Below are 24,303 nucleotides of genomic sequence, written 5' to 3' on the forward strand. Positions count from 1 at the left end.
GAGATACAAAAAATCATAAGAGAATACTATGAACAGTTATGTGGCAACAATTGGACAACTCAGAAGAAATGACAAGTTTCTAGAAACAAAGAACATGTCAAGACTGAATCAAGAAGAAATGGTCAGTTTGAACAATTACTAGTAGTGGTATTGAATTTGTAATTAAAAAAAAAAAAAAAAAACTCCTGGCAAATAAAAGTCTAGAACTGGATGACTTCACAATAAAATTCCACCAAACACATAAAGAAGAGCTAATACCTATTCTTCTTAAACAATTCCAAAAAATTGAAGAGGACAGACCATCCCCAAATTCATTCTACTAAGCCACATTACCTTGATACCAAAACCAGACAAAGACATTTAAAAAAAGAAAAGAAAATTACAGGTCAATATCTTTGATGGATATAGATGCAAAAACCTCAACAAAATATTAACAAATCAAATTCAACAGTATATAAAAATGATCATACAACATGATCAAGCTATATTTATTTCAGGCACACAAGGATGGTTCAACAGTTGCAAATCAATCAGTGTGATACAATTCTTGTCACTTCTGTTTATCATAGTATTGGAAATCCTAGCCACAGCAGTCAGACAAGAGAAAGAAAGAAAAGTCATCCAAATTTGACAGGGAAGGAGTAAAACTGTCACTATTTGCAGATGACATGCTTTTATATATAAACCCTAAAGTCTCCACCCAAAAAACTATTAGAACTAATATATGAATTCAGTAAAAATTGCAGGATATAAAATAATATACATAATTCTGTTTTTTTCTAATATACTAATAACTATTAGAAGGAGAAAAGTTTAAAAAATCCCATTTAAAATTGCATCAAAAAGAACAGAAATGAACAACCAAGGAAGTGAAAGACCTACTCTTAACACTATAAAACATTGATGAAGGAAATTGAAGGTGATACAAAGAGATGGAAAGATATCCATTGCTCTTGGGTTGGAAGAATTAATATTGTTAAAAGGCCATACTACTCACAGAAATCTACAGATTTAATGAAATCCCTAGCAAATTACCCATGACATTTTTCAAAGAACTAATAAACTAAATAATCCCTAAAATTTATATGGAGCCATAGAAGAGCCTGAATTGCTGAAGCAATCTTGAGAGAAAAGAACAAAGTTGGAGGTATTGTCCTTCCAGACTTCAGACTATACTTGCAAAGCCACAGTAATCAAAACAGCATGGTACTGGCACAAATCGATGGAACAGAATAGAGAGCCCAAAAATAAACCCATGCACCTATGGTCATTAATCTACAACCAAGGAGACAAGAATATACAGTGGAGAAAAGATTATCCCTTCAGTAAGTCCTGGGAAAACTGGACAAGTACATGTAAAACAGTGAGATTAGGATATTTCCTCACTATTCAAAAGTCAACTCAAAATTAAAGACCTAAATGTAAGACTGGAAACCATAGGACTCCTAGAAGAATACATAGGCAGAATACTGTTTGACATAAATCATGTAGTATTTTTTGGATCTGTTGTCCCCTAAGGATAAAGAAAGAAATGCACAAATAAACAAATGGAACCTAATTAAACTTAAAAGCTTTTGCATAGCAAAGGGAACCATTGACAAAATGAAAAGACAACCTACTGAATAGGAGAAGATACTTGCAAATGTTATGACCAACAAGTGGTTAATATCCAAAATATATAAACAATCCATACAACCAAAAAGACAAATAGCCCAATTAAAAGAAAAAATGGGCAGAAGATTTGAATAAACATTTTTCCAAAGACATACAGATGGTCCACAGGCACATATAAAGATCTAAATATTGCTAATTATTAAGAAATACAAATAAAAATAACAAAGAGATATCACATCACACCTGTCAAAATGGGTGTCATCAAAGAGAACACTAATAATAAATGTTGACGAGGATGAGGAGAAAAGGGAACCCCTCATACACTTGCTGGTGGGAATATAATTTGCTGTAGCCACTATGGAAAACAGTATGGAGATGCCTCAAAATCTAAAAATAGAAATACCATATGATCCAGCAATTCTACTCCTGGGTATATATCCATAAAAACTGAAAACACTAATTGGAAAAGATACAAGCAGCCCACCGTTCATAGCAGCACTATTTAAAGTAGCCAAGATATGGAAACAACCCAATTTTTCATCAACAAATGAGTGGATAAAGAAGCTGTAGAGTGTGTGTGTGTGTATTACTCAGTCATAAATATATATGCCATAATATGTATATAAATATACTCATAATTTATATTTCCACAATCATATGAGATTATAAGAATATAATATAATCATATGAGATTTATCTCATAAATCATATGATTTGTGACTCATAATCATAAAGTCATATGTATATATATATTAGTCATAAAAATAATGAAATCCTGTCACTTGCAGCAATGTGGATGGACCTAGAGAATATTATGCTGAGTGGAATAAGTCAGACAGAAAAAGATCAATACCATATGATATCACTTATATGTGGAATCTAAAAATAAGCAAATGTATATAGCAAAGCTAAACAGAATCACAGATACAGAAAATAATCTAGTGGTTCCAGTGGAGAGACAGAGGGGGAGGGGCCAGATAGTGGTTTGGGATTAAGAGATACAAACTAGTATGTATAAACTAGATAAGCAACAAGGGTATATTTTTCAACACAGGAAATTAGAGCTATTATTTTGTAATAACTTTTAGTAGAGTATAATCTATGGAAATAACAAATCGCTGTGCTGTACACTTGAAACTAACGTAATATTATAAATCAACTATACTTCAATTTGAAAAAAAAAGAATTGAATGAAGGTGAAAAAATATATATGCTTCGAAAGACACCATAAAGAAAGTGAAAAGAGCCCACAGAATGGAAGAAAGCATTTGTAGATCATATATCTGGCAAGTAAACTCTATTCAGATTACATATGGATCTCTTAGATCTCAACAATAAAAAGACAGATAACCCAATCTTTATTTTTTTTTTTTTTTTGAAAAGAATTAAACCTGTGACCCTGCAGTGGAAAGATAACCCAATCTTTAAACTGAACAATGAATTTGAATTTTTACAAATGGCCAATAAGCACGTGAAAAGATGCATGGTTAGTCATTAGAGAAGTGCAAGTCAAAACTACAAAAAGAGACCACTTCACACCCAATAAAAAGTCAGGTAATAAGTGTTGGCGAGGATACGGAGAAATTAGAACCCTAGAGTCTTGCTGGTGGGAATGTAAAACACAACTGCTTTGGGAATAGTTTCTTGATTCCTCAAACAGTTAAGCACAGCGTTACCACGTGACCCAGCAGTTCTCCTCCTAAGTATTAATATATATCCAGGAGAAATGAAAACGTACGTTTATATAAAATCTGTACCTGAGTGTCCATAGCAGCCTTACTCAGTAACCAACATGTAGGAACAACCTGAACGTCTATCAGATAATGAATGAGTAAACAGGGTGGTGTGTGTGCAATGGAACATGTCTCAGCCATAAAAAGAATGAAGTCCTGGGACATGCCTACCACATGGGTGAACCTGGAAAATGTAATGCTAAGTAAAGGACTACATACTGTGGATTCTATGATGTGCAATGTCTGGAACAAGTCTGTAGAGACAGAAAGTAGATCAGTAGGTCCCTGGACTAGAATAGGGGAAGGGGGACTGAGGAATGACTGCCAGTAGTCATAGGGTTTTGTTTTTCGGGGTGGTTGTTTTTGAATAATAAAAATATGCTAAAAGTAGGTGGGGTGATGGTTACACTACACCCTGAGATACACTTTAAATGGGTGAATTTTATTAGTGTGTGAAATAGATCTCAGACCTTTAAAAAGTTAGTAGTTGATACCTAAAAAGTAAAAAACAGAACAAAAAGCCTTCAGTGTAAGCAGTCAAATTGTATTGACTTCTTACTAAAGAATTTAACAAAATTCTTTAATTAAACCTTGTACACAAAGTATTTATTCGTGTTCATTAATTCAGCAATTAATTGGCTGCCTTCCTTGCCCTAGGTGTGCTCTCGAGGTCCTAGGGAGAAAGATGCCCGGGCTTAGCTTTGTCTCCTCGTTTTCAGGCTTCCGAGGAAGGTGGTGTGCCTGGGGACAACAGCTGTCTCTGGCCTGGCCTCACTTGCTTTTTCCCCGTTTGGAAAGGTGTCGGGTATTTCCGTTGCCTTAGTCAGCATGGAGCAAGGAGGACCCTGATTATAGTTTCAGAGCCTTAAGCTTCACCTCATGCTCCAAATCCAAGACAGAGCAGCTGAGAATGGGGCTAGCCGTGCCACCAATTGCTTCTCCCCCATTGTTAATCCCTTTAATTCTGCCGTCCGCAGGCACCCCTCCCTTCACACTGTCCTGTTGCCCACTTGTGATATGATTGAGCAAGTGGTTTTGGCTTTGAAAGGTGATTCTTAGAGACACCTCAAGTGACCCAGCCCTCTGGCTTGCGGGGATGCTCTTGATGTTCATTGCCATGGGGCACCAGAGATCTTCTGTGGGCAGATACCACTTGCAGTCAAGCCTGGTCTGAGAGAAGGTAGCTGCCGCTGACTCGCCTATGGTCCTGGCCTCAGTGCTGGGGTCACGAGAGGGAGCAGCCTATCAGTGAGAAGTGTAAAGAGTGAGAAGCTGCCAGTCTCTTGGTTCTTACAGAAGAGTTTATGATACTTGAGTTCCAAATCACTTTAAGCATGGAACAACTGGCTTTGTGATGATTATATACGTACGTGTGTGTGTGTGTGTGTATTATCTGCTTTATTCCTGCTTTGCTGTGTCATTCCCTGGTCAAGACATTATAGTTTATTTTAAAGTTTGTCTATCTCTTTCACAAACCTTGAGTCCAGGAGTTCGTGATGGACAGGGAGGCCTGGCATGCTGCAGTCCACAGGGTTGCAAAGAGTCAGACACGACTGAGCGACTGAACTGCACAGAACTGAACTGAGTCTTTACGACCAAAAGGGGGGGAAAAATGAGTCACTTTTCAGTCTATATGTCCTTTTTTCACAGAGCCCTAGAATTAAGCTAATTCTAATTTCTCCCTCTTCTCAAACTGGTGAGTTTATCAGCATCGTAAGATGTTTATTACATTTGCAAAAGAATGCTTCCTGATGGCTTCTGGAAGGAGAAATCCAGCTGGGTTTTGTGGGGGTAAGAGCTGGTGCTGGGCCTTACCCAGCCATTGCTGTCATGCGTGCCTCTCCAACCCCCACCCTCGTGCTCCTGGTGCCTGCAGAGCCTAAGGAAAGCCTCTCCACCCCTCCCGGGTTCTCCCCTCACTGCATTCGGAAGGGGAGTAGCAGGAAATGGAATCTGCCCCGGTCATGGGATTTTTTTTGAAAGAAACAAAGCACGATCTGATGAAGAGCAGGTTAATCCTGCTATTTCATTTCCCTTTCAGAAAGGGTGGGGGCAGGATTGTGATATGAAGTATTTGGTTTCACATCTGTTCCAGGAATTATCCCCGGCATAAATCCACTTTTCTTCTAAGCATCCTAAAGCATCCCAGGGAGCTCCTCCTCCCAGAACACCCTCCCCGCCTCTAGAGTTTATTTCACGGCCACAGAGCAGCTGACAGGCTCCCCAAGAAATCATCCTGTCATGGCTAGAGCAGGAGGGCATCTCTGAGGGCATTCTGAAGTCAGAATGTCTGTGGATCAGCGGTACCAGTTCTGTGCTGTGCTCTCCAGGAAGTGTTTAGGAGAAAAAGTGCGGAGCACACCAGCAGTGTGGTATAATATAGGAAGAGGACCCAATTTAAAAATCAAAGGAACTAGCTGTCATCTCACCTTGGCTGCTATTTGTGTGATCTTGAGCAAGTCACTAAACCTCGTCAGGCTCAAAGCCCCCGTCTGTGGAATTAGGGCAGTGTCTCCTAGCGTGTGCTCTGCAAAATGCAGGTCGTCACGGTCAAACAAATTTGAGAAATGCCATTTATTCTATGCCATTTCTTAAAGAGGCATAATATGTATTAGTCTGTTTAAAGGCTGTGAGGAATCTTTCAGTAAAGAAACTTGTTTGTTTTTTTTTTTCCCATCATTTCTCAAATTTATCTGACCTGAAGTTGTTTTTTCCTAGGATGCTGATTACTATCTTGACACTGAAAAATGAAGTTCAACTCCAAAATGCTTCAAGTCTATATAATCTGTAACATGTTATGCTTAAAAACCTCAATAAAATAACTTTTCAACTTTCAAATCTTATTCATGGGAAAAGGAAAAACAATTTCACATGTGGCAAGGTGACTTCTAGTTTTAAAAACTGAACTTAAGGGCCAAAGCAATTACTCAAAGAAACACAGGCTTGTAAATAGAGTTTTGAAAACGTTTTCTGGAACTGCTATTTTCTCTTTCTACCTTTGAGATGTTTAGCATTCTAATGTGGCCTTCGAGTGTGTGATGGGAACTTTCTATGAATAATTACGTTCAACACTCTAGTAAGTACATGTAAGGAGTAACAAAGTGAAACACAAGATTCCCAACCTTGATTCAGACTAAATATATACACAAGGAAAAACAACTTCAGAGTGAAGCAAAATACAAATTCATATTTTGACAAATGTTAATATACACAGATGGTCCCCAACTTTAGATCATGGAACTCACAGTTTTTTCCTTTTACGATGGTCTGAAAGCAATACACATTTGGTAGAAACCATACTTTAAATTTTGAATTTTGGTATTTTCCTAGGCTAGGTATTATCCTCTCTCGTGATGCTCGGCAGTGAACACAGCCCCCAGTCAGTCAGGTGATCATGCGGATCGACAGCTGGTGTACTTCCAACCATTCTGAACCTAGACAAACCGTCTGTTGTACTGTACTTTAAGTACAGTTAGTCAACAAATTACATGAGATATTGTTGTTTAGTTGCTAAGTCATGTCCAACTCTTTTGTGACCCCATGGACTGTAGCCCAACAGGCTCCTCTGTCCATGGGATTTACCTCTCAAGAATACTGGAGTGGGTTGTCATTTCCTTCTCCAGAGGATCTTCCTGACCCAGAGATCGAACCCGCATCTCCTGCATTGGCAGGTGGATTCTTTACCACTAAGCCACCAGGGAAGCCCCAAGATATTCAATACTATATTCCAAAACAGGCTTTGTTTTCACCGATTTTGCCTGATTGCAGGCTAATGTAAATGTTCTGAGCATGTTTAAGGTAGGCCAGGCCAAGCTATGATGTTCAGTAGGTTAGATGTATTAAGATGTATTAATGTAAATAAAACATGAAACCCAAAATTCAAGGAATAACTGGATCAAGGGTGAAATGGAAGATATATGAAGGAGAAATGTGAAAGTAGGATCAAGCAAAGCAGTAGTTTTAGTAACTTAAGAAAGTAGTGACTTCACCTGATATAAAATTATTCACCTGGGACTGAAATAAGGTCTGACTAAGATCAACTATAGCCAGACAATACTAACATCATTTAAAACAAACAAAAAAAAGCTAATAATAAACCTTGTAAGGAATGAATAAGAATGGTTTACTTAATCATTCAGTTTGAAGAAATAGCCACATCTTTAAAGTGTTCCTCTTTAATGAGTTTTAGATAAGGTTGGCTTTCCTCTTTCTCATCTCTCTGAAAACTTCTTAGTCACTTTTATAAAGCTCTTTATCCTTTGCTTACTTGTGGATTTTCATTCTTTAGAATCCTGCCTTTGAGGGAGGTTTATTACAGGGCCAAGCAAGGAGAATGGGTGGCTTATGCTCAAAACGCCTATGGTTTTGGGGGAAAGTTTTTATTGGCAAAGTTTGGGGTGAGATCTGCAGGGTATATGACTTTCTTCTGATTGGTTGGTGGTGAGGTAGCACGGTGGTACTCCAGGAATCTTGTGCTCAGCCTGAGCTTACCATCCACCACCTGGATGTGGGCCTTAGTTCTTTCCCGTAATTTTGGCTGACCTCCATTTGACAGTTCCAAACCTGTACCTCCAGCCAGGGCCTTCATGTATGGCCTCACAGATGAGTTGTGCAGTGCATAATTCTGGAAATGCCATATGCATAAAGCATGTATGTCGCAGCCCTTCTCCAGCCCAAACTTCTCTCTGGATGTCTGTATCCCAGATACCTCTACATTTCTCTCCTGATTGTCTCACAGTCATCGCAGACCCACCACATCCAAAACTGTGCTCATCATCATCTTGGCCACACTCCCCTTATGGCCCCTCCCTATTTACCTTCATTAAATGAAGCCAGAAACCCAAGAACCATTCCAGCTACTCCCATCAACCCACACATCCCACTGGTTATCAATTATTATACTTTTCCCTTTAAATACCTCTCAGATCTTATGTCTAATCTCATTCATTTTCTCAGACTTAATGTATCACTTTTTGTTTGAATTACTGTGGTGTTTTCCATACAGGTCTCTTTGCCCTCAACCCCATTCTGCTTTTATCCTCCGCACTGTTCTTAGTGGTCTTTTAAAAACAATTATAATTATGATACTTCCCCACTAAAAGTTTTTCAAAAGCTTTCCTACAAGTGCAGAATCCTTCAGTGGGTAACCAAAGCCCTTTGTGGTCTACTCTCTTCTCTATCCATGTTTTCCACTACTCTCCCAACACGTACCTGTAAATTCCAGTCATTCTAAACTATTTGCTGCACACTTCCGTGCCATTGCACAAGCTGTTTCCTCTTTGCAGAAACCCATTCTCACCTTGGCTAACTGCAGCCACGCTTCCACTCCCAGATCTTGTCATCTCTTCCAGAGTCCTTCACTGACCACAGGACCCACTTCCTCCTCTAACCATCAACTCCTGTAATACCCTTTGCCTTCCTCTGTAATGGAATTTTCTAAAATATGTTATTTTATTTTACTCATTGACTTCTATCACTAGATTGTAAACCTGAGAATTAAAAATTATATCATTCACCTCTGTATCACCAATACTTTTCATAGTGCTGGGCACTTAGCAGGTATTCAGTAAGTGAATTTGGGACAAATGGTCAGTTTCTGTTACTATTATAAAATGTAACATTCACCAAATAAGTCTCTGGACAATGTTAGATCAACTATACAGTGTTCACATTTTGTAAATTTGGAACATTTTAGTAACTATTTCTATCCTTCTTTCTGTCCATTGGACTTCTTGAGAGGAAGAGAAAAGACTTCATGAAACTTCACCAGCTTCAACCAGCTTTTTCCTGGTGTTCAAGGGCTATGTTCTTTCCTTCACCCAGAAAACCATATGGGGAATAGAACAGACATACAGTAGAGTACCTATCTTTAATTGGCTTAAGATATTAAATCCACTACTTGTTAACTCTAGAAAGATGAGATTTAATTACAGTATGTAAAATAGATAGCCAATAGGAATTTGCTGTATGTCTCAGGAAATTTGAACAGGGGCTCTGTATCAACCTAGAGGGCTGGGATGGGGAGGGAGAGGGGAAGGAGATTTAAAAGGGAGGGGATATATGTATACCTATGGCTGATTCATGTTGAAGTTTGACAGAAAGCAACAAAATTCTGTAAAGCAATTATCCTTCAATTAAAAAATTAATTTAAGAAAGATAAAGTGAAGTCACTCAGTCGTGTCCGACTGTTTGCGACCCCATGGACTGTAGCCTAGCAGGCTCCTCTGTCCATGGAATTTTCCAGGCAAGAATACTGGAGTGGGTTGCCATTTTCTTCTCCAGGGGATCTTTCCCACCCAGGAATCAAACCCAGGTCTCCCGCATTGCAGGCAGACGTTTTACCATCTGAGCCACCAAGGAAGTCAGATTTAAATACAAATCTTCTAAGATTGACCCAGTAGCAAACTACAGGGGCGTATGTGCCCGTACCTTAGGCACTAATCATTTCCAGAATGTAGCTACTCGCTTACACCTACACAGCCCCCAGAGGGGTGAAATGTAAAGTGTCAGTTAGCTGAAATTCTTATTTTTTTAATTTTTTTACCCATAACTTCAAGGAGGAAAGATGCAGATAGCAAATATGTCAGGTGACTGTAGTAGGAAATCCTGGACTTGGATTCTATTACCATACTTACCACTTAGTAACTGTGCAATCTGAAACAAGTTAGTTAACTCCTACAGGCTCAGTTTCATCATCTGTAAAATGGAAATACATTCATTTAGAGGTAGTTTTTGAATGCCTACTGTGTATCAGGTGCTTTGCTTGGCACCTGAATTACAACAGCTGCAACATCTTCTTCATGGGCTCACTGTGAAAACTAGCTGAGATATTGCTTGTGAAAATATTGTTTTGTTTTGTTTCTTATCAAGCAACAAATAGAACAGTGTCAGTCTTCAGAGACTGGGGCAGAAAAGTAGACTGATTCATTTGCAGCAAGGTTTGAAGCAAAGAAAAATTGGGCCTTAACCCCATTTAACAAAGACGTTCAAGTAGCCTAAATATTCTTTGCCCAAGCAACCCAGCTAAGACTGGTTTTTCTTTGTTGGTACGTGAGGTTATTGTTATTTTTATCTATTGCCGCATAACAAATTTTACCCCAGAATCATGGCTTAAAAGAACAGGCATTTATTGTCTCAGTTTCTATGAGTCAGGCTTCCTAGCTTAGCAGGGAACCTCTGGCCTGAGGTTGCTTGTCAGGTGGGAGCTGTGATCTCATCTGAAGGCTTAGCTGGGGGATCTGCTTCCAGGCACACTCACATGGTAATGGGCAAGCCTCTTTCCATTCAGTCCTCTCTGAAGGACCTCTGCATGAACTGAAATGTGACCCCATTACAGGTTTGTATGTGAAATTTTAACTCCCCCCAGAACCTCAGAATGCGACTATATTTGGAGATAGGGCCTCCACAGGGGTTGTTAAAAGGAGACTCTTGGGGTGGGCCCTAATCCAGCCCAACTGGTTTCTTTATAAGAGGGAATTTGGACATGCAGTGAATCATCAGGGACCCTTTGAGGACCCAGGGAGAAGGTGGCTATGTGCAAGTCGAGGGAGAGGCCTCAGAAACAAAAAGACCACACTTTGATCTAAACTGCCAGCCTCCTGAACTGTGCGAAAATAAATTTCTGTTGTTTAAGCCAACCGTTCTGTGGTTATTGCAGCCTGGGCAGACTAATACATGGCAACTCGCCTCCTGTGACCAAGCAACACAGGAAAGAATAAGAAAGCACCCAAGGCAGAAGCCACTGTCTTTTTATAACTTAACCTTGGAAGTGACATCCCACAACTTTTGCTGAATTCTCTTCGTAAGAAATGGGTCAGTAAGTCTGGTCTGTACTCTGGAAAGGAAATTACGTAAGGGCATGACTACCAGCAGGCAGGCATCACACAAGGCCGCTGTAAAGACTGCCTACCACACCAGTTTTGTTTTGTCTTTAGTAAAGGAAAAATAAAAAGTCAGGAGATGGACAAATTGGCAGTTTTTACATGGCAGATTCAGCTTCATCAACTACATGAACACTCCCTTACTGATGCAGTCTTTAGGCCATACTACCATTCTGTGGATGATGCTGTGAAAGTGCTGCACTCAATATGCCAGCAAATTTGGAAGACTCAGCGGTGGCCACAGGACTGGAAAAGGTCCGTTTTCATTCCAATCCCAAAGAAAGGCAATGCCAAAGAATGCTCAAACTACCGCACAATTGCACTCATCTCACACGCTAGTAAAGTAATGCTCAAAATTCTCCAAGCCAGGCTTCAGCAATATGTCAACCGTGAACTTCCTGATGTTCAAGCTGGTTTTAGAAAAGGCAGAGGAACCAGAGATGAAATTGCCAACATCCACTGGATCATGGAAAAAGCAAGAGAGTTCCAGAAAAACATCTATTTCTGCTTTATTGACTATGCCAAAACCTTTGACTGTGTGGATCACAAGAAACTGTGGAAAATTCTGAAAGAGATGGGAATACCAAACCACCTGATCTGCCTCTTAAGAAATTTGTATGCAGGTCAGGAAGCAACAGTTAGAACTGGACATGGAACAACAGACTGGTTCCAAATAGGAAAAGGAGTACGTCAAGGCTGTATATTGTCACCCTGTTTATTTAACTTATATGCAGAGTACATCATGAGAAACGCTGGACTGGAAGAAACACAAGCTGGAATCAAGATTGCCGGGAGAAATATCAATAACCTCAGATATGCAGATGACACCACCCTTATGGCAGAAAGTGAAGAGGAACTCAAAAGCCTCTTGATGAAAGTGAAAGTGGAGAGTGAAAAAGTTGGCTTTAAGCTCAACATTCAGAAAACGAAGATCATGGCATCAGGTCCCATCACTTCATGGGAAATAGATGGGGAAACAGTGTCAGACTTTGTTTTTCTGGGCTCCAAAATCACTGCAGATGGTGACTGCAGCCATGAAATTAAAAGACACTTACTCCTTAGAAGGAAAGTTATGACCAACTTAGATAGCATATTCAAAAGCAGAGACATTACTTTGCCAACAAAGGTCCGTCTAGTCTCAAGGCTATGGTTTTTCCAGTGGTCATGTATGGATGTGAGAGTTGGACTGTGAAGAAGGCTGAGCGCCAAAGAATTGATGCTTTTGAACTGTGGTGTTGGAGAAGACTCTTGAGAGTCCCTTGAACTGCAAGAAGATCCAACCAGTCCATTCTAAAGGAGATCAGCCCTGGGATTTCTTTGGAAGGAATGATGCTAAAGCTGAAACTCCAGTACTTTGGCCACCTCATGCGAAGAGTTGACTCATTGGAAAAGACTCTGATGCTGGGAGGGATTGGGGGCAAGAGGAGAAGGGGACGACAGAGGATGAGATGGCTGGATGGCATCACTGACTCGATGGATGTGAGTCTGGGTGAACTCTGGGAGTTGGTGATGGACAGGGAGGCCTGGCGTGCTGCAATTCATGGGGTTGCAAAGAGTTGGACACAACTGAGCGACCGATCTGATCTGATCTGATCTGACTATCCTGTGAAGCTAAGATAGTTCTGATCTGGCTGATAGAAATTTTTGACACTTAGGACAAGTTTTTCTGGGAGTGAAAAAGAGCACTTATGGAGTTGATTGAAGAGAAATGGTACAGTGGAGCCTGAAGTCTATGTCTAATACAGTGCTTCTCAACCAGCAGTGCATAGCAGTGGGGAAAGAGGAGGGTAGCGACCATAAGTTTTAAAAAGCATGTCAAGCTATAATATAATTTTATGTATGGAGAGTGATAGGAAATTTATGGCTTTCATAAAACAAACTGCAGAAAGTAAAATCTTTTTGGCTGGCAGAGCATAGGTTATAAAAGGTCGAGAAACTGCTGTAATCACTCTTTTATTGTTAATAGACAAAAAAGAGGGATACAAGATAGTGGCTTAGAAGTGGGCATGCAGTGAACCATAAAACCCAGAAAGAGGATACAGTTTAGAAAATGCAGTGAAAAGTAATAAAAATGATTAGTGGGAGGTACGGATTAGTTTGGAAGATAAATATAAAGTAACAGACATATTCAGGAGCCTTTGGAGAACGAATAGGAAGATCTTTACAAGAGAAGGATGGATGATAGTTAAAACTCGAGCTTTAGTTCAAAGGATGCAAGGGACATCTGCTTTGTGGTGATAGTGAGTTGACGTCTGAATCCTCAGAAACTACGCTGAGTTTCCAGTAGCTTTAGCCTCTAAAATTAGTAGCATTGTCAGCTTGGGTGTCTCATGTTTGTCTAACCATCAGCATCTAGGTGGCAAAGCTGTCATTATTCCCACTCACAGGCAAACCTCTCTTCACCTGCAGCCCTCTTTTGGTCTCTAAAATTATGCTAATGTGAGGCTAAACTCTCCCTTTACCTCCCAGAGGACTCTAAGAGTTATCACTTGTAATAACGTCTCCAAATATTAAGCTCTGGTAATCTGGCTCCTGCTTTGCTGGAACTCCCCTGTGGGTGGCCCTTTGTTTTAAGAGAGGAAGAGGCTGTTTCCTGTTATCTCCTGGTTGCACCATAACAAGATGACAGACTGGTTCTAGGGTCCATTTCAGTTTTCCTTATAAAAAACTGTGGAAGCAGACAGTGGGAAGATCTCACAAGATGACCCATGCTGAAATGGTGTCTTGGAATTTCAGTAATATTTCTATGGGTTACCTAAAGAGTTCTCCTAAAGTAGATGTTTATGATGATATGGAACAATTTCAGAAATGTATTGTCAAGTGAAAAACTTTTTCAAATTCTACTGTGGGTTATGCTCCCATTTGTGTAAAAAGGGGAGAAGGAATATATGTTTATCATGTATTTGTTTGTATGAAAGTGAAAGTCGCTCAGTCGTGTCTGACTCTTTGTGACCCCATGGACTGCAGCCTGCCAGGCTCCTCTGTCCATGGGATTCTCCAGGCCAGAATACTGGGGTGGGTAACTGTTCCCTTCTCCAAGGAATCTTCCCAACCCAGGGATTGAACCCAGGTCTCCCACATTGCAGGCAGATTCCCTGCCGTTTGAGCCACCCGGGAAGCCCCTCATTTGTTTGTGTGGGCATAGACTATTCTGAGAAGGATATAGACATACATAGCAATAACGGAGTCTAGAGGAGAAGAGACACTTTTAACTCTATACCCTTTTGTACTGTTTGGTTGTTTGTTTTTTTCAAACCTGTGCACAGATTACTTTTTAAAAGCACAAATAAAAGGAGTGTTTTAAAGAGAAAGACCCTGGGGAATTCTCTGGTGGTTCACTGGTTAGGACCCCAGCTTTCAGTGCCACGGGCTCAGGTTCAATCCCTGGTCAAGGAACTAAGATCCCACAGGCCATATGATGTACCCTCAAAGGGGGAAAAGAAGACCTTGAAGAAATGAAATTTAAGTTTTTATATAAAAGCCTTCAAATTCAGTCATGTCCAACTCTTTGCGACCCCATGGACTATACAGTCTACAGGCCAGAATACTAGAGTGGGTAGCCTTTCCCTTCTCCAGGAGTTCTTCCCAACCCAGGGATCGAACCCAAGTGTCCCGCATTATAGGTGGATTCTTTACCAGCTGAGTTACAAAGGAAGCCCAAGAATACTGGAGTGGGTAGCCTATCCCTTCTCCAGGGGAGCTTCCTGACCCAGGATTCAAACTGGGGTCTCCTCCATTGCAGGCAGATTCTTTACCAACTGAGCTGTCAGGGAAGCCCAGTGTAAGCCATTTTAAATTGAACCTTGATAACTGAGATAATATAAGTGCCATTGAAAGAATGAGAGCACCCAGCATTGTGGATGAGTGGGGCAGATAATACTATTCATATTTTATTTTTATGAATTGCATATTTAGATTTTTTCTCCCAGTTTTATTGAGATATAGTTAACATACAGCATTGGACAAGTTTAAGGTATATGGCATAATGATTTTATGTAGCTCCAATACTTTGGCCGCCTGATGCAAAGAACTGACTTAAAAGAAAAAAAAAAAAAAAGAACTGACTTATTGGAAAAGACCCTAATGCTGGGAAAGATTGAAGGCAGGAGGAGAAGGGGACGACAGAGGATGAAATGGTTGGATAGCATCACCGACTCAATGGACATGAGTTTGAGCAAGCTCCAGGAATTGGTGATGGACAGGGAAGCCTGGTGTGCTGCAGTCCATGGGGTCTCAAAGAGTTGGACACAGCTGAGCGACTGAACTGAACTGAAAATGATTTTACTTACACACATCATGAAATGATATCATAATAAGTTTAGGGAATATTTATCACCTCATATAGAAATGAAAGAGAGAACATTTCCTCCTTGTGATGAGAACTCCTAGGATTTCCTCTCTTAACAACTTTTATATGCAACATCCAGCAGTGTTAATTGTATTTACCATTTGTGTGTTACATCCCTAGTTCTTATCTTATAACTGGAAGTTTGTACCTTTTGCCCACCCTCATCTAATTCCCCTTCCCTCCACCCCCTGCATCTGATGACCACAAATCTGATCTCTTTTTCTGTGTGTGTGTTTGTTTTTGAAGTATATCTGACCTACAACACTATGTTAGCTCCTGTTACACAAAATAGGATTTTGGTATTTCTTTACATTTCAAAATGATCGCCATAATAAGTCTAGTTATGTCTCCATGCAAAGATATTGCATAGTTATTTGCTTCATTCCCCACACAGTACGTGTTTTGACTTCCCCACCCTCGCATTTACCGGTTTTATGGTGGGAAAGATTGAAGGCAGCAAAAGGAGAAGGGGGCGGCAGAGAATGAGATGGTTAGCATCATGCATGACTCAACAGACATGAAGATGAGCAGGGGAGCTTGGCGTGCTGCAGTCCACAGGGTCGCAATAGTCGGACATGACAACTTAGCAACTGAACAACACATCACATTATACATCTTTTTGCTTTGTGTATCCCTTAACAACTTATTGTGGCTATAGATGATTTTACTACTTTTGTCTTTTAACCTTCCTACTAGCTTCATGAGCTTCCCTAAGTGGCTCAGATGGTGAAGAATCCGCCTGTAATGTGGGAGACCTGGGTTTGATCCCTGGGTTGGGAAAATCCCCTGGAGGAGGGCACGGCAATGCACTCCAGTATTCTTGCCTGGAGAATCCCCACAGACAGAGGACCTGGTGGGCTACAGTCCCTGGGGTCACAAAGAGTTGGACGCGACTGAAGCAACTAAGCAAGCACAGCACTAGCTTTATACACAGCTGATTTACTACCTTTCCTGTATATTTGCCTTTACCAATGAGATTTTTCCTTTCATAATTTTCATGTTCCTAGTTGTAGCCTCTTCTTTTTCACTAGAGAAGTCCTTTCTTGTGAAGCTGGTTTGGTGGTACTAAGCTTTTTGGTGGTGCTTATCTGTAAAGCTTTTGATCTCTCTGTCATATCTAAATGAACGTCTCTCCAGGTACTCTTGGTTGCAGGGTTTTCCCTTTCATCACTTGAAAGTTTCTGCTGAAAAGTCAGCTGATAGTGTTACGGAGTTCTTCTGGATGTAACTTGTTGCCTCTCCCTTGCTGCTTTTAATATTCTCTATCTTTAATGTTTTCCATTTTAATTATAGTGTGTCTTGGTGTGACCTTCTTTGGATTGATTCTGTTTGGGAGAGTCTGTGCTTCCTGGATAGTATTTTAGAAGTCAGATTCAGATGATGGCTGAACATTAAATTCAGAAAAGTCTTCTCAAAAGCCAGGGAGAAGTCAAAACTGGATGTAGAGTTTAGCAGTGGTCCTTAGAGCTACCTGTCAGTGGACAAATTCTCCTGAGGGAAAGGAGCAACAAAGTGCGAAGGAGAAAAGGAGCCAGTGGAGGAGTCCAAGGAACCAGCCTCGAGAGGAGGCACCTGGATATTTCATAATCTCAGAGAACCACGTAGGAGAGGTCAAGAAGGTGGGCATGATCGATGAACTCAGATGCTAAGACAGGTGATATTTAATTCCCTGTGAATAAGATTTTGTTAAATGTGGTCATTTTCATATGAGTACTGTCCTGTAGATCCCTTTACAATTTTCAGAATGTCTTCATGTGAATTATCCTATAAGAATCCACTGAAGTACACAATTTCTATCTAACAGTAAAGAAAAGGAAACTCAGAGAGATGGTAATTTTCCTAAGGTTACTGCTGGTACCACTTACTTTCTCCACATGATCAGTCTTGGGGAAGCTGAAGGCTGGTTCAGAGATGCCCGGGGTGGGAGGTTGTTCCCCTCTGGCGCCCAGGAGGCTTGTCATCCCAGCGCCTGTGCGCTCATTCAGTACCTCCTGGGAACAGTATTTGCTGGCCTCTCTCAGCTTCCTGTGAACTGCTGAGGAATTTGATTGTCTAGACTCTAGAGCAGTGGTTTTTAAACTGTGGGTCATGACCTACGAGTGGGTCATCAAATCAATTTAGTGGGTCACAGCCGGACTCACAAGAGCCTGCGGTGCCTGCCTCTTCTTAGTCCTGCCTTCCGTGACTTCACGTTGCTTACTTGAACTCAGCTGTGGTGGAAAACAGCCAGCAACACGAAGTCGGGGCTTCTGTTTGCTTATTTTACCCCAAAGGGCCAGTTGTTAAACATTTACTAGCATACCACTGGTGGTAATGGTCAATTCTTCCTCCCTCCCCCCACAATGGAACAGAATGGGGTAGAAAGAAAAAACACCCAGTTCCATCTATGGTAAAAGTAAGAATTGTTCTGTGAGACTTTAAGTCATAAAGCTACTTATGGGTGTGTTCACATGAGATGTAGTTTTTATACTCTGCGTTGCAATTTTTAAAAAGCTTGAAAGTCACTGGTTTGGGGTCCCTTCATTTACTTTTCTCAGGTAATTGAACATCTGCTCTTCTCCTGATCCTTGGTATCCAGTAGCTTTTTTGAAGTAATGCTGCATTTACTATAGGAGGAATGAGACTGAAGTTTTATCAGGCTAAAAATAATTGTTCTAGAATAGGAAAGATCCCTCTATACATCAGTGCTTTTGAACTCAAAGCTATATAAAAATTTCTTCTTAAACCTAAGATTTTTTACAGTGATCATGAATTTTTCTTATAGTCAGAAAACAATAATCATTAAATTCCAAAGATTAGAAGGTTAGTAAATAGAAGAAATCAGATTAAAGTTCATAGCATTGTGTTACTCTGCCACTCTTCATTTCTAGAACTCTCTATAAAGAAATTAAATCCTTTTTTAACTTTTTATTGTTACTGTATTTTTTCTTAATTTTATTGAAGTATAGTGATTTACAGTGTTGTATTAATTTCTGCTGTACAGCAGTGATTCCCTTACCCACATGTATACTTTTTTATATTCTTTTCCATTTTGGTTTATTATACTACACTGAAGGTGGTTCCCTGTGCTATACAGTAGGGCCTTTTTGTTTATCCATCCTATACATACCACTTGGCCTCTACTGATTGCAAACTCCCAGTCCGGTCCTTCTCCCCTTCCCTCTGCCCCTTGCCAACCACAGGTCTGTTCCCGTGTGTCTGTGCGTCTGCTTCTGTTTTGTAGGTAAGTTAATTTGTGTCACATTATAGATCCACATACACGTTATAATCATGTGGTGTTTGTCTTTTTCTGTCTTCACTTAGTGTGATCATCTCTAGGTGCATCCATGTTGCTGTAGATGTCATTATTCCACTCTTTGTATGGCTGAGTAATATTCCATTGTGTGTGTATATACAGTATCTTCTTCATGCACTCATCTGTCAGTGGACATTTAGGTTATTTCCATGTCTTGGCTGTAAATAGTAATACTGTGAACATTGAAGTACATATATCTTTTCAAATTATACTTTTGTCTCAGTATATGCCCAGGAGTAGGATGGCTGGATCATATGGCAGTTTTGGGGGGCTTTTCTGGTAGCTCAGCTGGTAAAGAATCCACCTGCAGTGCAGGAGACCCTGGTTCGATTGCCAGGTCATGAAGATCTGCTGGAGAAAGGATAGGCTACCCACTCTAGTATTCTTGGGCTTCCCTGGTGGCTCAGATGGTAAAGAATCCACCTCCAATGCAGGAGACCTGGGTTCAATCCCTAGGTTGGGATGATCCCCTGGAAAACGGAATGGCTACCCATTCCAGTATTCTTGCCTGGAGAATTCATGGACAGAGGAGCCTGGTAGGCTACAGTACATGGGGTTGCAAAGAATTGGACATGACTGAGCAACTTTCACTTTTTGTGGCCACTCTAGTTTTTTAGTGTACCTCCACACTGTTCTCCATAGTGGCTGCACCAGTTTACATCCCTACCAGCAGTGTAAGGGGGTCCCTTTTCTCCATATCCTCTCCAACTTTTATTATTAGCAGGCTTTCAAAACTACAAGGAGGTAATACCACCTCACACCAGTCAGAATGACCATCATTAAAAAGTCTACTTAATTAATTAATTTCTTATGCAATTAATTACTCTTATGCAAATCAAAACTACAATGAGGTACCACCTCACACCAGTCAGAATGGCCATCATTAAATTTGCATAAGAAATCAATTATTTTCAAGGTAAAAACTTTCTTTGAAACAAATCATTTCCCTTTTAATAACTTAGTGGTCTATTTTATAAATCCAAACTTATTTACAGGTATATTATATATAAACATTTTACATATAGATATTATATATGTCCATCAGCAGCCAAATGAATAAGAAAGCTGTGGTACATATACACAATGGAGTATTACTCAGCCATTAAAAAGAATACAAATCAGTTCTAATGAGGTGGGTGAAACTGGAGCCTATTATACAGAGTGAAGTAAGCCAGAAAGAAAAACACCAATACAGTATACTAATGCATATATATGGAATTTAGAAAGATGGTAATGATAACCCTGTATGCGAGACAGCAACAAGAGACACAGATGTATAGAACAGTCTTTTGGACTCTGTGGGAGAGGGCAAGGGTGGGATGATTTGGGAGAATGGCATTGAAACATGTATAATATCATATGTGAAACGAATCGCCAGTCCAGGTTCAATGCATGATACAGGGTGCTCGGGGCTGGTGCACTGGGATAACCCAGAGGGATGGTATGCAGAGGGAGGTGGGAGGGGGGTTCAGGATGGGGAACACGTGTACACCCATGGCAGATTCATGTTGATGTATGGCAAAACCAATACAATATTGTAAAGTAATTAGCCTCCAATTAAAATAAATAAATTTATATTAAAAAATAAAAATTTAAAAAACATATAAAAATATCTAAACATATATAAATATATATATATATATCTCAGATATACTTAAGTGAATTATGCTTCACAGCTAGATAGTTGTAGATAGATCGTAGAATTTTTAATAGATCCCAAGCAGTTTTATTTAGATCAGCCTTGCAATTTTTAAATTTTCAAAAAAAAAGGAAATTATTAAATGTTCATGCCAAAAAAGGGCTTCCCTGGTGGCTCAGATAGTAAAGAATCTGCCTGCAATGAGGGAGACCCTGGTTCGAAATCTGGGTCAGGAAGATCCCCTGGAGAAGGGACAGGCTACCCACTCTAGTATTCTGGCCTGGAGAATTCCATGGACAAGAGGAGCGTGGTGGACTCTAGTCGATAGAGTCGCAAAGAATCAGAACACAACTGAAGCCAAAGAGCAAGCAGCACGAGCATGCCAAAAAAAAACCTCTATGCAAGTATGTTAAATAGTCTGCCCTTAGTATACTCGCTATCTGAGCTAGCAAAGAAGCTGCCTGCAGTGCAGGAGACCTGGGTTCGATCCCTGGGTTTGGAAGATCCCCTGGAGAAGGGAAAGGCTACCCACTCTAGTATTCTGGCCTGGAGAATTCCATGGACTGTATAGTCCATGGGTTCGCAAAGAGTCTGACAGGACTGAGCAACTTTCACTTTCACTTGAATGTAGCTAAAAAAAGAAACACTTCTGACTGAGTGACATCTGAAAGTCATTCTCATAGATTTGTATCTTTCTGTTCCATGCTGTAACTTTATCACACTCATCTTAGGGTTTATTGTAGTAAGAAAATGAACCCGAATAAGCGTAATATGGTTTCTACAGGTCTGTAAGAATGAAATATACGTTCAGAGTTTCATTGAGTACAATTTTCTGAGAAGAATTAGGCTTATTGTCTATGTGACTTTAGTTCTTTACAGGAGAATTCCTTTAAACGGCAATTAAAACTATTCAATGCTCATTTGCAAGTAGGAAGTACATCTGCCCCCATGGATGGTCTCTTGAGCCCATGTTGGTGTTGGCATCAGAGAGTTACACCAGGTGCCTGTATTTTTTAGAAAGGCAGGAGCGTTTCTGGGAGGGCGTGAGAGTCTGATGGTGCTGCTGTGGTCGGGCAGCTCCCTTCTCCCGCGTGACTGCTTTTCAGCGTCACTCGGGGGCTCTTTGCTCTGAACAAACCCCTCGCAGCTGTGCCTGGTGCGCCTGTGTGTCACCCGGGCAGGGCTTCCTGAAATGGATCTTTGCTTTTGCATCTGTGTTGTTCACTCCTGCATACTCGAGCTGTGCCCAGGAAGGTAGGGGGGAGGCCAGCAGGTTGGCCCTCACTCCCCAGCTGTCTCCTTTCCCCTGTGTCACTCAGGATAAAAATAAAGTGATTCATTCACTCTCTTTCTTACCAAACCAGAATGCTGCCAGGGTACTACCAGGGCGACTCAGATCAGTTGGAAAGGCCTTAGGGGCAAATCTAAGGCACAACTTTAAAAACTTTGTGCATTTAGGTAATTTTAAAAATTAATTTTCTCTTACTCACTTCAGACCTTGCGGGGAGAAAGATCACTCTAGTTATATCATGGTGGTTGAGGTCTGGGCTGTCTTTATTGGAATAGAAGTCCTGATGATGTTCTGTCTTTTCTCAGTTAGAAAAGCCGTGATCAGAGGATCTCACTGGAAATCTGCACCCCTTTTCTTGAGACAGCTGACGCGTGGTAGAGCGCTGGTCTGGAGCGTGATTGCTGCTTGTCACTACCAGGCCTTTTGCCGCTTGAAGAAGCACAGTCTGTATTGTCAGTTGGGAGCCTTTTGCTTCCCACTGGGAACTGTGCTACTGATCATTTCCACAGCAGTCAGCAGGGCGTTTACCATGCGGTCCCCCTGTAAATACTCGCACACCAAAATACTAGGAGCTCGGGCCACATAAAGATTTGTAAGACACGGTCTCTGCCCTTAAAAGAGCGTCGCAGGGGAAGTGAGGGAGGGACATGTACAAGACACAGTCCCCTCCCCCTACCCACCCCCCAGAAAAGGTGCAAGAAACTGTTTGGGGCAATTTAGGGAAGTCTGTCAAGCATTCTGCTCGGGGAACGTGTGCTTCTAAAGTGAGCGCGGAGGGTGGATCTGCTGGGCCGCCTCTCCTCCCAGGTGCCTCCAATGGCGTGGTTCGCCTTCGCAAATGTTGCCGCATGTTTAAAAGTATTTTTATTCACTGTATTAAAGTAACAGAAGGCAGTTACTTTAATCTGGTGCTAGGCTGGAAGAAAAATTGGGTTTGCTGGACTCTGATAGTTGCCAAACCAGTATAATGTAGTTTACAGGTGCTTTATGATTTTCAAAAGTAACTCTGATGTTATGCCGGTGTTGCTTCTTGACTTTAGAACTAACCTAATAAGATGTAACTTTATTTGATAAAAGCCAAGTGTATAAATAGATAGTATGATCCATAGACATTTGACCAAAAAACACTAAAGCATTTCCACACTAGGACATCAAAGCGAAAAAGAAGATGGGATAACTTCAATAGCTGTTTTTTTTTTTTTTTTTTTTTGAAGTCTTACAAAAAAGCACTGGGCTGTGATCATGACCACAGAGGCAGGGAGGGGAAAAATGCAGTAACATTATCATTCTATACCCTTCCTGCCCCAATTATCCAGCACCAGTTCATCAGGCAGGAGAAGGGATGGAAGCAGCTCTCGACCAGAATTATGGCAGATGTAAGGGACAGCAGGCCAGTCTCAAGGTGAGAGTCTAACTGGAGACCTTTCACATAAAGATGGGACCCCACAGGGCTATCTCCTCCTTGGAAAGTTTAACCAGAAATAAACGACCCCCCCCCCCACCTGACCTCCGCTGCTCAGGCACTGAAAGAAATTGCCTGTCTTAAACCTTGGTGGGGAGTGAGATGGAGTAGGGGACTCTCCCCTGTCCATTTACAACCCTGTTCCCTAGGTGCTCCAAAAAACTTCAAACTGAGAATTTCGTTTAAGTAGTCCTAAGCTAGTAGTGGCCCAAGGCACCCAGTAGAATTAAATACTTTTTTTTTGTTTTCTGGAGAAATCATCCTTCAATTCAAATCTCAAATAATTCCCACAGGTAACGTTTTAAGAACCATGGTATCACAGTTTAGCAAAGAGGGAAGCATGGCGCCGTAAGTAAAAGTCAGCAAAAGTAACAGCTAACAACATCAGACCTGTAAAAACTAAGATATTGAAATAACTAGACGTACAATTAAAAAAATATTTCTCAAAGACAAATATTGTATATTAATGTATATTTGTGAAATCTAGAAAGATGGTACTGATAAACCTATTTGCAGGGCAGCAGCAGAGACGCAGACATAGAGAACAGACTTATGGACATAGGCAGGCAGGGGGTGGGGATGAATGGAGAGAGTAGCGTGAAAACATATGCACTAACGTGTAAAACAGCCAGTGGGGATTTGCTGTATGACTCAGGGAACTCAAACCAGGGATCGGTGACATCCTAGAGGGGTGGCATAGGGTGGGAGGTGGGAGGGAGGCTCAAGAGAAAAGGGACATACATATATACCTATGGCTGATCCATGCTGATGTGACAGAAACCACCACAATATTATAATTATCCTTCAATTAAAAATAAATAGATTTTTTTAAAAATAGCTAAAAACAAACACACAAAAAAACTTGCTCATATGTTTAGGGAAATTAAAAGAGGGAGTGAAACTATGAGTAAAACCAAGAGATTAAAATTATGACCAAATAGATTTGAAAAAGAACTAAGTAGCACTTTCAGAATTGAAAACAATATAGTAATTAAAGTTTAAAAATCAACAGATGGGCTTCAGTACAGATTAGATCCAGCT

At 40.6% G+C, this 24,303-nt stretch overlaps 1 protein-coding gene across 1 annotated transcript in view; it reads left to right on the forward strand.

The window, feature by feature from the left end:
* TTLL5 (tubulin tyrosine ligase like 5) overlaps nt 1-24,303 on the forward strand; it is a 317,558-nt gene that overhangs the window by 283,760 nt on the left and 9,495 nt on the right. Inside the window, 1 exon segment of the mRNA XM_059890944.1 lies at nt 23,117-23,202. Coding sequence (XP_059746927.1) covers nt 23,117-23,202 — 86 coding nt within the window.

This window comes from Bos taurus, chromosome 10 (assembly GCF_002263795.3).
Source record: "Bos taurus isolate L1 Dominette 01449 registration number 42190680 breed Hereford chromosome 10, ARS-UCD2.0, whole genome shotgun sequence".
Classification (NCBI taxonomy): domain Eukaryota; kingdom Metazoa; phylum Chordata; class Mammalia; order Artiodactyla; family Bovidae; genus Bos; species Bos taurus.